Source organism: Petaurus breviceps, unplaced genomic scaffold, assembly GCF_028583685.1.
Source record: "Petaurus breviceps papuanus isolate PSGF00001 unplaced genomic scaffold, PetGlider_PUasm1.0 90667, whole genome shotgun sequence".
In the NCBI taxonomy this organism is placed as follows: Eukaryota; Metazoa; Chordata; class Mammalia; order Diprotodontia; family Petauridae; genus Petaurus; species Petaurus breviceps.
The window spans coordinates 1,408,460-1,422,966 of record NW_027187302.1 but is presented as its reverse complement, the minus strand read 5'-3'; the positions used below and the strand labels follow the sequence as shown (position 1 = coordinate 1,422,966).

The 14,507-nt window shown below is 35.4% G+C and overlaps 1 protein-coding gene across 5 annotated transcripts in view; it reads left to right on the top strand.

Annotated features, from left to right (window-relative positions):
* Positions 1 to 14,507, top strand: part of CEP162 (centrosomal protein 162) — a 144,169-nt gene that overhangs the window by 92,967 nt on the left and 36,695 nt on the right. For all 5 annotated transcript variants that reach the window (XM_069065081.1, XM_069065082.1, XM_069065080.1 and 2 more), the window contains 6 exons: positions 497 to 773; positions 5,484 to 5,641; positions 6,450 to 6,677; positions 8,402 to 8,542; positions 11,200 to 11,312; positions 14,117 to 14,222. In XM_069065081.1, coding sequence (XP_068921182.1) covers positions 497 to 773; positions 5,484 to 5,641; positions 6,450 to 6,677; positions 8,402 to 8,542; positions 11,200 to 11,312; positions 14,117 to 14,222 — 1,023 coding nt within the window. The remainder of the gene's footprint in view (positions 1 to 496; positions 774 to 5,483; positions 5,642 to 6,449; positions 6,678 to 8,401; positions 8,543 to 11,199; positions 11,313 to 14,116; positions 14,223 to 14,507) is intronic.

Sequence of the window (14,507 nt, the reverse complement as noted above, 5' to 3'; positions counted from 1 at the left end):
TCTATAGAATGAATAGGTCCCTTATATTATAGTTTAAAAGAATCTTCTAATCACTAGTATGTGTATGACTATACCACTGCTTCACCATGTGCCAAAAATTTACTGCTTACCAGAGAAAATTGGACATAGAATTTGACTAGTAAGCAAAATTAGATTTAATAGTCATTCTTACTCTATATTTGTTAAACCAAAACCCTATTTTTGCTCATATTTTGCATCTTTTCTGGTGTGGACACCCATTTAGATGTTATAAAGTGTGAGAAATTATGTTCCCCCTGTGGCTTATTCATTCCTGTTGAAGTTTGCAGAAATATATGAAAAGGGCATTTCATAGTCTTATCAATGCCTATGCTAAAAACAAGGGGAGAAAAGATGATAAAAATGAATCTTTTAATGATCATTGTGACTTAACCATCTTTTTATTTCATTTACTCCTGTAGTTAAATTCCACATACTTAAGTAATATGTACTCCTCTCCAATTCTTAATCTGTACAGGCCACCAGACCTCAGTTACCTCAGCTGAACTCCAGAGAGGATGCTTTCAATCCTCTTATCAATAAAGAGGCAACATCCAAGAAGACAAGAAGTACACCTCCTTTACATAAGAGAAAATCACAGAGTGGACCCTATGCATCTGTGAGAAGCTCAGGATATGGAAAATCATATTCACCATTAAACACTTTTTCTGCTGTTGAAAAGAAAACATCAAAGGACATTATGAAAAAGGAAAACTTAAAATCCAAATCCCCTCCATATAAAATCAGGCAGAAAGGTAATTGGTTATGATATTTTAATAATTTGTACTTCCGAACTTCTGTCACAACCCGAAGTACAAGAAAACTACCTTTTCAGTTTAGTTCATATTTCTTATAATTGTGTACTATATTAAATCAACCAGTGAGCATTTATTAAATGTCTGCTTGTACCAGACACCATACAAGGCACTGCAGTGCTAAGTTTTATCATTATTATTATTACTACAGGCTGCAGTTTATTCAAAAAGACTTGGACTTCTCTCCCTTCGTTTACACTGATCTATATTTTCCAACATGTTTTTCATTGTCTTCATCTGTTCCTTTCTTTTCATTGACGTCCCAGAGTGTTATAGTATATGTTCATTTAATTTGGAAGTTTTGTCAAGGTCCTCATAGAATTTCTCTACTTTTTTCATTTTTTTCCAAGAGAGGCTGGTACATAAATTGAATTTGTTTTCATGGTTTTGGGGGGTTTTTTGCAAGCTCTTATCATGATTACTGCAATGTGAGATAAACAGATATCCCATGAAATTATTTTTCTTGTTGCTTTTGGCTGCCTACTACAACCAGCTACGCAAAATTATGAGCAATAATTTCATTTAATTAAAGCTGCCTTCTAGTTTGGTTTGTAATAAGAATATTTAGACTGATATGATTCAGTTCCTCCAGTAGTAACCTTTATGTAGGACTTTAAAGTTTAAAAAGCACTTTATATGTGTTTTCTCATTTAATCCTCACAACAACCGTGTGAAGTAAGTATTGTTTTTATCCCCATTTTACACATGAAGAAACTGAAGCATAGAGAGATAAAATGACTTAAACCTAAAGTTATACAGATAGTAAGTTAGGTAGAATTTGAACTCAGGTCTTCCTGAATCCAAATCCAATACTCTATCTACTGTACTATTTAGCTGTTAAGTCCACTTCTTAATCATTGGACAAGGATCTTGTACTTATTTACCAATGACCAAGTTAAAAATTGTCGACAGTCTAAAAATTGTGTGATTGCAGGTGCCCTCTATTCTCTTATCTACTATTCTCCCACTATCAGGGGAGAATGGGGAACTGCACAATACTGAGGGTAATTTTGTATTTTTCTTTGTTTCATTGGTTGCCATGGCCAAAGAGTTTATCACCAAGTGTTCACCCTACTGGCAGTGAGCTTCTTGTACCTTGGAAAAGATGGTGCCACAAAAGTAGCCTCAGTCTACTTTTGGAACAATACCTGAAGCCTTTCCAGCAAGCTTGAGCTTTGCTGGCACAAAATTTGTGAATCAGGGTTACCTCCACACCATGATGAGTCATTGGAGTAAGAATTGATAGAGATCTGTGTATATATTAATTGTTTAAACTGTCCTCACTTTCACAATCCACTTACATGTCTTTTTTTGTTTGTTTGTTTTATTTTTTTTGTTTTTTAGTTTACATCTTTCATTTCCACAAAATTCTGAGTTCCAAATTTTCTTCCCATTTTTCCCTACCCACAACCCCAAAACAGCTATCCCACTGAATATCCCCCATCTCCCCTCCAACTTTCCAGTATGGCAGGGTGGATCTCTATGCCCCAGTGCCTATATATCTCATTTCCCAGTTACATGTAAAATAATATTAATAATAGTATATGTATATATGTATGTGTACACACACATATTTTTTAAACATTTGATTTTAAAACTTTGAATTCCAGATTCTTTCTCTTCCTCCCTCATCACTCACCCTCACTGGGAAGATAAGCAATTCAATATAGGTTGTACATGTGTAGTTATGCAAAACATTTCCATAGTGGATATATTGTGAAAAACTCAGTAAATTTCCCTCCATCCTATCACACCCCCGACTTGTTCTATTCTCTACTTTGATCCTATCCCTTTTCAAAAGTGTGTGCTTCCAACTTCCCTCCTCCCAGCCTGCCCTCCCTTCCATTAATGCCCCCTCTTCTTCCCCTCTACTCTCCTGTAGGGTGAGATGTAGTGTGTATGTCATTCCCTCCCTAAGCCAAATTCAATGAGAATAAAGTTGACTCATTCCCTTTTGCTCTCCTGTTCTTCCCCTCCATTGTAAGTTTTCCATTGCCTCTTCTTTTTTTTTTTTTTTAAGCAATCGGGGTTAAGTAACTTGCTCAAGGTTACACGGCCAGGTGTTTCTGGGTGGGTGCTAAGTGTCTGAGCCCAGGATTCGATCCCCAAGTCTTCTCAACACTGGAGCTGGTGCTCTTACTCTCTGTGCTACCTGGCCACCCCTTGCCTCTTCTATATGAGATAATTTACCCCATTCTGTCTCTCCCTATCTCCTCTCATTATATTCCTCTCTCACCTCTTAATTTCACCTTTTAAGTATCATCTCTTCCTATTCAATTGGTCCTATGCCCTCTGTCTATGTATACCTGTACACATATATACACACACTTACATATATATTCATATGCCCATATGCCCTCCTATCTAGACATGTATATGTATATATATGTGTGTGTGTGTGTGTGTGTATACACATTCCTATTCCCTTCAACTATTCTCATACTGAGAAAAGATTCATAAGTTACAATTATCATTTTTCCATGTAGAAATATAAGTAGTTCAACTTTGATAAGTTCCTTATGATTTCTATTCCTTGTTTACCTTCTCATGCATCTCTTGCTTCTTGTATCTGAATGTCAAATATTCTATTCAACTCTGTTTTTTTCATCAAGAATGCTTGGAAGTCCTCTATTCCACTAAATGACCATATTTTCCCCTGAAACATGATACTCAGTTTTGCTGGGTAGGTGATTTTGTTTTTAATCCCAGCTCCTTTGACCTCTAGATATCATATTCCAAGCCCTTCGATTCCTCAGTGTAGAAGCTGCCAGATCCTGTGTTATCCTCATTGTGTTTCCACAATATTGAAATTGTTTCTTCCTGGCTGCTTGTTTCCACAATATTGAAATTGTTTCTTCCTGGCTCCTTGATCTGGGAACTCCAGAACCTGGCTATGATATTCCTAGGAGTTTTCTTTTTGGGATCTTTTTCAGGAGGTGATTGGTGGATTCTTTCAACCTCTGTTTTGCCCTCTGGTTCTAAAACATCAGTGCAATTTTCCTTGAGAATTTCTTGAAAGATGATTTCTAGGTTCTTTTTTTGGTCATGGCTTTCAGGTAGTCCAATAATTTTTAAATTATCTCTTCTGGATCGATTTTTCAGGTCAGTGAATCCCATTTTCCAATGAGATATTTCACATTGCCTTCTATTTTTTCATTTGTTTGGATCTGTTTAAGAGTATCTTGATTTCTCATAAAGTCACTAGCTTCCATTTGCTCCAATCTAATTCTTCAGTGAGCTTTTGAGATTCTTTTTCCATCTGGCAAATTCAGCTTTTTAAGTCATTCTTCTCCTCATTGCCTTTTTGAGCCTCTTTTGCCATCTGAGTTAGTCTGTTTTTTAATATGTTATTTTCTTCAGTCAGGTTGTTGACTCTCATTTCATAATTTTTTTGTATCATTCTCATTTCTCTTCCCAGTTTTTCCTCCACTTCTCTTACTTGGTTTTCAAAATCCTTTTTAAGCTCCTCTGTGGCCTGTAACCAGCTCATATTTTTCTTGGAAGCTTTTGGTGCAGGAGTTCTGACTTCATTGTCTTCCTCCTGTTCTGTGCTTTGATCCTTTTTGTCCCCAAAATAGGAGTCTAATATCAGATTGCTCTGTTTGCTTTGCTTCCTTTGCTTGCTCATGTTGCCACTCAATTACTTGACTTTTAAGCCTTTTGTCACAGTAGAACTCTGCTACCAGAAAGGAGAGCTTTATCCCAAATGTTGGTGTTCTCACCGCTGCTGGAGCTTTTAGTTGGGTGCCCTCTCTGAAGTCTCCACATGCTCTGGCAAACTGTTTACGCACCCCAGGACCTCCAACCTAGAAAGTGATCCAGATCCAAGTAGTTTAAAGCAAGAGCAATTACTCCTCAGACTGGTCGCTTAGTCTCCCTACAATCTGCAGACCAGGAGCTCTGAAGCAACCACATGTTGGGCAGCTGCCCAGCCAGCTGTGGAGCCTTAGCTGCTTCTTGTCCCAGGGGCAAAGGCCAGACCGCACTCCCTGTTCCCACAAAGTCTACACTGACCTCTCACTTTGTCTTTGGCATCTATGGGTTGATAATTCTAGAAACCACCACAGCTGCTGGTGATCTGAAGGTCCCTCCAGCCGATGGCTGGTCAGGCCGCCCAGAGGCTAAAACCTCTGGCTCCAGCGGGGCTGGGCTCAGCTCCCAGAGCACTGTGCTGGCCCCTTCCTGCCGGCTTGCTGGGCTGTCTTTAATGGGAGGTTAGCTTCTGTCATTTTGTGGGTTCTGTAGCTCCAAAGTTTGTCTAGAGTCATTTCTTACATGAATTGCAGGAGGTGGAAGCTGGAGCCATGGAGAAGTCCTGTTTCTACTCTGCCATCTTGACTCCACCCACCTTTTGTTTGTTTTTAATGTTCAAGTGAAATCATATCTCTGAAAGTCACTTATTTCAAAAATAATTTCAGTCTGTTGAGAGAATTAGAATTTGTTGAAACATCAGAGATTTTGAAATAAGGATCCCCTCCAAAAAAGTTAAGTGCACATGACATCAGTGCTTAAAACATTTTTAACCTGTGCTACCAGGTTCAACCTGTATCAGTCTTATTAATTCATGGTGAGAAGATATTTTTATCCCTACTTCCTTATATTTGATAACAGTGTGACTAAGTGTTTTTTTTTTTCTTTTGCAAAATCTAGGAAATTTATTTGCAACAAAACTAATAAGATCTGGAGCTGCAGGTAAACAAGTGACCAAAACTGAAAGTTGCCTAGCTACTTCTAATAAATCACTTGCTAATGACCCTCAGAGGCATCAACTTCTTCCAGAAGTAGACTCCCAAGTACTGTGTCAGAATGTAAGTAATGACATTTTTGCATTCTGAAAAAACTATTAAAATGGAACAAATGCCAAGAGTGACTGAGAAATAATTATTATTTTGCATTTATTTTAAAATCGAAACATTATTCATTGTATTGTTTTGTGCTCATTATTTGTATTCGAACTGTTTGTGTAAATCTATGTAGCAGCAAGCACCCCAGCATCCCCAGGGTGGCTGCCAACACAAGTTCTTAGATCTGCTTTTCTAAAGGAAAGCAACTCAAAATGGGTTAACAGTCTTGCTTTAATCAAACATATGTCATTTACCTAGTTCAGGGGGAAAAGGTCAGCACCCTGAATACAGACAAGTTACAAGCAGAAGTTACAAGCAGACAGAGAACAGATCAGCAGACAGGCTTCCAACTGTCTGACCATTATATCCATACTTAGTTAGTTACCAGCATCTGTGTTTTCAAAGCCTGCGGGCTCAATGGGTGCCCAGAGTCTCATCTGGTCAAATCACACAACTCTTCTCAAAGTGAGGCCCAAAACAAAACCTCATATCAGGGTATATGTAGCCTTCCCCTGGATCAGAGAATGTCACAGCCCTCTAGACCCAATGTTCAATCAAAAAGCAACCAGGTGTGGTCATTCCTGAAAAACAAGCCTCCCGCCACAGGTTCCATGTGAGCACATTAAGCCTTTTAGGGGGCAGAGTATATTTTCAAATCAAGGAAGGTTCTCAGTGTCACTTAAGTCTATCAAAGGGCCTAGGGGCAGGGAAGATCTTAAATTCCCATTCCCATAACATTCTACCATAATAAAATCATTTTTTTTCTATGTAGGATTCCATCTTATGCCCTGTGGGAAACCAAGAAAGAGAATTGTATTGGCTAAAAAGGGTTCAAGAGGCAGAAGAAAAGTGGAGTGGAGCTCAAGCCATAATCGAACAAATTAAAGCTACCTTCTCAGAGAAAGAGAAAGAACTTGAAAATAAGATGGAAGAAATAAAGAAACAACAAGAAAAAGAACTTTTTAGAGTGAATCAAGATAATTATATACTTCAAGCCAAGGTATTGTAGCCATTGGTCTGTTTTTTCCCTGGCAATTACTTAGTATACTCCCTTCTCTGTCTGTCCTCATCCTTTTCTGATTAATATTGCTTGATATAGTGGGTTTTCCACATAAAACTTGGATGAATATCCTAAGAAGCTTCCCCTTGTTAGAGAGTCCAAATTGGCTAAACTTTGATGGTATCCTTCTTATTGGTGGTAAGATTAATCCTCATTAGCTAGAAAACATTATTTCTGTCTCTTTTATGACTTGCTCTCCAGTCTAACAAACCAGTCTTACTAATTTTGTTACTTTTCAATTCAGTGGAATTGGTTCCTATATGACATAGAGAGCCCAAGGTACCTTAGGACTTTAAATCAGTTATTTATTTAATCAAAACCATTTCATTAATGAATATACACAGTAAGGGCTCTTCATTCAGGACAATGATAGTGGATTGCCAAATTGACAGAGGATTACCAGAATAACCCCACATGACTGGAGTGAGGTTTAGGGAAAGTTTAATTGGAATCCTTTAGACAGTCTGAATAGTGTAAGGTTAACTAATTGTCTTCTGTCTTCTATAAAAATCTTACCGTATTTTTCTGTACCCATTTTCATTTTAAAAACTTTGTATTGAAAGTACAAAAGTTATTCAAGGAAATGCTGCAAATCGAATGCTTAATAATAAATATTTAACATATGTAAATATACACACATATATGTATATATGTAAATATATTTCTGCTTCCTAATTGCATAAGCTGTATCAATTTGATATATAATGTTTCATGCAGGTAGGTAATATAGTAGATAGACTACTAGACTTGCAATCAGGAAGACCTAAGTTAAAATCTAACCTCAGTCATTTGCTAGCATTACTCTAGGCAAGTCACTTAAACTCTCTATGTCTTCTTGTTCTCTCATCTTTAAAAGGGGAGAAATAGTCGCACTTACATTGCAGAGTTGTTGAGATAACACATAAGGCGTTTTTCTTTCTTTAAATGTGAGCTACCTTCTATAACCCTAACGAAACAGAGTATTTAGAAGTGTCAGAAATGCTTTGATATAACATTATCTTATCAATAACATGGTTTCATGGACTTTTCATGGACTCCAAGTATTGTCTTGTTAAATCAGAACTTTACTTTTTATTGTTGTTGTTCCATCATTTCAGTTCTGGGGTTCTCTTGGCAAAGATACTGGAGTGGTTTGCCTTCTCCAGTTCATTTTACAGGTGAGGAAACTGAGGCAAAGTTAAGTGACATGCAAAGTTACACAACTAAGTAAGTTTCTGAGCCTATGATTTGAATCCAGAGATCTTTCTGACTCCAGGCTCAGCACTCTATCCACTGTACCACCTAGCTGCTTTTTGCCAGATATCATTACAGAACTTCCTGAACAAATTATAGCTGAGTGCCTTAAACATAGTAGATGTTTAATATGTACTTATTGATTGAATCAGTGAATAAATGTATTCTTCAAAAAAAAGTCATACAAGTTAGGGGAGAACTGAGTTAGAAGGAGCTTCCACATAAGAACATATGTAACATATTAGAGTTAATTTCATAAAGTGACATAAGACCGATCTATTAGGGTTTTAATTATGGCAAAATCCCTGTGTGATAAGATAATACAAAGAACATAAAGGCCAGTGCAAGATTGTTGTACTTTTTCTCAATTTCTCTTCTCACCTTCAGTCATCTCCCCCAAATATAACAAGTTTTGTGCTTTTTTTTCAAAGTTGAATAGCTTTGAAGAGACAAACAAAAAGCTAAAATGGTTTAACATTGGAGAAACAGCTGGTCCCATCTCTGAAGAAAAATTAAAGCAAATCCAAAAAGAAATCCAAGAACAGGAGACACTTCTTCAAGGATATCAGCAAGTATGGCAATTCTTATAAGGGTGGATTTATCTTCTCATCTTTTGTTAAAATGAAATATCTTAAAATATGTATATGCTACTTTGCAGAAGTTTGAATGGCCTCAATGACTCCAGTATAAATCATTTTAAAATATTTCTTAGAAACTGTTGTAGAAAGGAGACATTTTAGCTTTTTAAAGTACTTTCAAAAGGACATTGTTTAATGCTTGAGTTTTTGCAATGAAACATGATTTTAATCAGTTAATCAAATTACCAGTACATGTTCCATTATAGGAAAAGAATTTATTGGATTTTGTGAGAAAATCTTGGTGCAACTAAATGGCCACTTAGGCATCTGATGATTGACATCCTGCCACTTCTAGATATTTCTTTCCTTTTTCCCCTCTTTCTTTTATTCTCTCATTCCTTATCATTTCTTCTGTTCTTCTCTATAGCTATGCATGAAACCTGACAGAGATGCCAAGTCACATAGTAATACCTATGTAGTATAATACCATTTGTACCAGGGATGACTATAATCTTTACTGCAACAGACATGGACTTAACTATATGAGATATGCCCCTGAAGCTAGTAAGTTCTGTTTAGGCACTATGCCCATAATTTACTTACCTGCCCTCAGGAAGATAGTAACATAACCACATAGACTCATTGTTTAAATGCTTTTCTCCAGGCATTTAGCATATGATCAAGCCAACTGGGCTTTTACTATAAAAAGCCATAATTATTTAGTAAAGTTAAATTAGTAATATTTATTAAATTCTAATTACTGTTTATATAGTAACATTAAGAAAAAATATAGTTTAAAGATCAAAGAAATATAATTTTTAGGCACTAATGTATTCTGTATTTCCTCCCTGTAATGTACTAGTCTCACTCAAAGCATGCTGCCACTTCAGATACCAGTTTATCATCTGGAGCCTTGTTCTTTCCCTCTTTACATGTATCACAAATCTTTCCTAGAACTAAGACTCTGAATTTTAGAGCTGGAAGGTACTTTAAACATTCCCTAGCCTAATTTCCTTATCTTCAAATAAGAAAACAGTGAGCCGGGGAAATCATCTTAATTTTCACCAAGGTCACAAAGCTAGTAAGTGAAGGAACCAAGACTTAAGCTTGGTTTAAGAAAATGGAATTCTTCAGCTTCAGAAGTATTAATCAGATCTTGCTACTAAGCCTAATAACCATCTTGCAAGTTTCTGTTCCTTGTCTGAGCTTCCAAAAATGGTCCTCCAACTATGATTTTTCTTCTTTCAGGCTATAAACAGAATACATGATGGGGGGGAAAAAGTCATATTTGGGTTTGTCCTGGGACTCTTAATCTGCAACTCTCTGATTATCTCTTCTAATTGAAATAGAGGTGCAGCTGTCGGTCTCCAACTCATCTTCTTTTGAAATTCACAGCGAGTCCAAGAACTCCTATACTTTAAATGCTAATAATTTTACTTCTATTATAACCTTCAATTCTGGATTATTTCCAATTAGCTTTCTACTGTGAGCAAATGCTTTTTTTTTTTACACCAACTATTATTAAAGTCTGCTAAATTAAAGTGTGATGTAATGTAAAAAAAAAAAAAAAACATTAGACTCAAATCTGAAGCCTGGGCCTGAAGTTCTAGCTGTCCCATTAATTCTGAGAGATCATTCAAGTCACATATAAGCTCATTGGCCTTTAGTTTCCTCATGCATAGAGTGAAGGAGGATTGTACTAGATGATCATTCTGTGACACTCCTTAAGCTCTGACATTTTGGGACGCAGCATGGATTAATAGAAAGGATGATTTGAAGTCACAAACCTTGAATTTGAATCCCACTTCAGATGCCTTTGTAACCAACTTAAACCCTCTGAGCCTCCTCTGTGAATTTTTCAATCATTTTATCTGTGAAATGGAGATAATTCTCGGATTACCTCGAAGGGCTGGTATGTAGCTATTGCTTTATGAAATTCAGAGATGTATAAATGTGAATCACCATCATCATCTTTTGAACCAGATACACAAACCTTCCCTCATAATGGCCTATAAACACAGAGCAACATTGAGAAGCTCTATCCATTATCATTAACCACTTTGTTTCATTTTGTCTCATATCCTACACTTACACACAGAATCTCACAAGTGGTATATTCAAACATTTTTCAAATAACAAATGGGAAAACTAAAATGAATCATCACCCTAGATACCCTTTAGACAGTTATAGAACTTCTCTTCAGACTTATCTGTACTTTTTGTTGATTTGTGAAAAGTAAATCTTCATTATTTGAGGCAGTAGGATAGAGAGCCAGCCTCAGTCAGTGGGACATAGGTTCAGTTTGACACAAGCTGACTGTGACACTGGACAAATCATTTAACCTCTTATGCTGCAACTTATTCTCTAAGACATTGCAGAGCAGAGGCTGATTTGCATTCTTCACTTGAGTGTTCTCTTATACCAATGAAATCACAGTTTCAATTAAAAAATAAAACTCCAGGTTCCAGAATTTTAGTGGTTTTCCAAATACTGAGATTTTAAAATATGTGTTTATGTTTATTCAGAGTGGCACAATCACTATTAATAAAATATAAAAAAATGTAAGTTTAAAAATATGTTTTGCAATGTATAGCCTCTGTCAATGCAGTTGGATTTAAAGCAACATGTAATTTTCTATCTTTTTAAAAAGGAAAATGAAAGATTATATAAACAAGTAAAAGAACTTCAAGTACAAAATAAGAAAAATGAAGAAAGACTATTTAAAGAAAATCAGTGCTTATTGACTGAATTGGCTTCCTTAAAGTAAGTATTTCATAAATTCTTAGAGTCCTATTAGAATTTTACTAATCAGTTTAATGCTAAATATTTCTAAATATGAATACTTAACTCATTCTGCCTGTAGTATTTTAAATTATCGAACTTTATTGTTTTAGTATAGCATATTTATATTTGAGTTTGCACTAATTCCTGAGAAGCAATGTTATTAATCCTGAAAGGATTTTCTCATCTAATTTCTACAAACCATTAATTATCAGTTTAGTCAGTCAGACTTAATTACCTTTTTGAAAGGGATAATATCTATAGTAGTATAGTTGATATAGTGGGTACACTTGGTACAAAATGTCTCCGTATCTGTGACATGTTATCCCACATGTATATACGGAGACAGAGGAGAAAGTGGTCCCAAGCTTAGAGAGCACATGTAGCAAAGAGGGGTAATGCGGCTCCTAAAAGACTTTTTGCTAGAATCCTCAAGATGTTCCCCTTACATATGGTGTAGTTATAGTTTTCTTAAAGGCTTTTTGTGGAACTATGAATCAGCCATCTCACCTTTCCTTAGAGCCCAACATAAACATTGCCATGAGTTGTTTCAGACTCCCCTTGTGTGTGGAGGGAGAAGTAGGTGATTGGAGGACTGGCAAGACCTGAAATCCTGCTCCCAATTACCCCCCTCAAAATGGATTCTTTCTCATGTGTTTAGCTGGAAAATTCTCTGTCTACTTGCTGGAAACTCTCAGTTCTGTCTCCCTCATTTTTTATAAGTTCCAAAGGTATTACCAAGTTTCCTCAGCCAGTCAAAACAGATTTCCTGTCTGGTATTATTTCACTTCCTCCAGTGACTTTCAAAGGCATCTTAAAATGATCAAAGATTTTTCACACTTAGTCTAAAGTCAAGAATAGATGGATGGATGGATAGAAACATGTTCTCTTCAAGATTGGTCTCATCTCTTTAAGTTTTAATGTATTTACTCTAGTAATCTAGTATTTACGATGTATTTACTCAATCAATGCTTCTCATATTTTGAATTCATATTTTTAATTGTAATTTCTTTGGGATTATCAGTTTATCTCAACTTTATAACCTTTTGAGCAATGACAAAGAAGCAGAGCCTGTCTCTATGTTACCATCCAAAGCATCATCTTCTGTCTAGAAATGCACGCTCATCAGAAATTGTTATTCGTAATCACACATCCACATGTATGGCAACACTGCTTGTCAGCATCAATTTCCACAACCAGTAAATGCATTAGTTTTCCAACATTCACATAATTTTCCCAGTCTATTTCAATTAATATTTGGAAGGGCAGTTAGGGGACCTTATAGGGTAAAGTCTTCCTTCCTTTGACAAAGAAACTCTAGAAGCCCCTGGGACCAATATTGCTGGAAGCCTAGAATGTCATGAATTCTCTAGAAATCTGACAAGATTACTATTAATGTACTTTTCTTTATGTGTTCAACAGTCATTCATCTCTTCAACTATTCTTTTTTTTTTTTTTGCCTTTTGGAGGGCAATTGGGGTTAAGTAACTTGCCAAGGTTACACAGCTAGTTTGTGTGTGTGTGTGTGTCAAGTGTCTGAGGCCGGATCCAAACTCAGGTCCTTCTGACTCTGGGGCCAGCGCTTTACTCACTGCACCACCTAGCCGCCCCCTCTTCAACTATTCTTAATTGTCCACATCACCCTTCAGGAGCTAATGTGAGATAGGGTAGAGTTTTTAGTCACATTTACTTTTCAAAATAGGGAAAGAAAAAAAGAAGATATGGCATAGCAAAACTTTTCAGTAAATATGATATAGCCCTTTAACTCAATCTCTTTATCAGTTATCCTAAACTACCCCAAAATTAGAGCTGCATTTATTGCCATAGTGTTAGGATCTGCTTAAATCTAATGCTTGAGAATAATCATTCCTTCTATTCACTTAGATATATGCTATTCATTTTATCTTTGTGTCCTCTCTTGTAATTTTTTAATGTTAGCCATCTCATATTCTTTTGGAAGTAAGCTGGTTTTAAATTCTAAATTTAAAAACAAGAAAACTAGGGGAATAGAGCTTTCTGATAAATTGGATTTTCTAATTAACTGAGATTTGCTATATAAAATACCTGGATTATCAATTTTAAAAGAGTCAAAATACAATAACAAGTTTAGCATTTAAATTTACTTAACATAATTTAATCTTATGTTTCATAAGGTACTTTATTACATTCCATATAATTTGTTGGTATATTCATCTTATGCATATTAGTGACTACAGTAATATAAACAAACATAAACAGTAGACTATTTGGAACTGAATCTTTAATGGCCCTAAGATGTCACTTGGGTGTTCCTTTTTAAAAATAAAACCTCTTTAGGAAATTTTTTATTATATGTATCTTATAAAAATGAAATACAGAATATATTATTTTTAGTCCTTTAGGCTTTTTTTAGACCCTAGGAATAATCTTTTTTTCTTTCATTCTATAAATATGTATATATGTCTAGATTAGTACCAATGTATGCTCATACTATAACTGAGACAAAGGGCTAGTTAATAATGGAAATATTTTTAAATAAATTCTACCTATTCAGATAATATTTGTAACAAATTGTATAGGAAAAAGCTTTCTTGTAATTTTGGAAACTTATAGGTCAAGACATCCTCTTAAAAAGTAAAATTGCCTAAATATCTTAACATTAGTTTATGTCTTATTAGTTCTGAACTGAGATGTTTTTTTGAGCTTTTCACTTTTCATAATTTTCTTACTAAATAAAATTGTCTTAAGAATGAAACAGTAATGGTTTTATAAAAAAATTAAAATTATATATTTTCAAATTAAATTAGAGAACAGCTGAATAAAAGTAGTTACCCGTCTCAAGTAGTTCAAGATTCAGAGTCAAACAAAAACCAGAGTTTTACAGAATTGCTAGCAGAACTTCGAACAACACTGGTAAGTAGCCTGAGAATTATCCCAATTTTACATAGTCAAGACTGTATGAAAAATTCACACAAAGTCTGCTATAGTTGAAACTAAAGGTTCAAAACCTTTGTTTGAGGTTTATTTTATATCCTCAACAGGATACAAACAAAAATAATGAAAAATGAAGGGGACCTAGGATTATTAGATTTCACACTGTTATAAAGATGAAAACTATTTGGTACTGTTTAAAAACTAGAAAAGTAGATCAGTAGAATAAGCCAGATTAGCAAAACCTAGAAGAAAACACAATAGCCC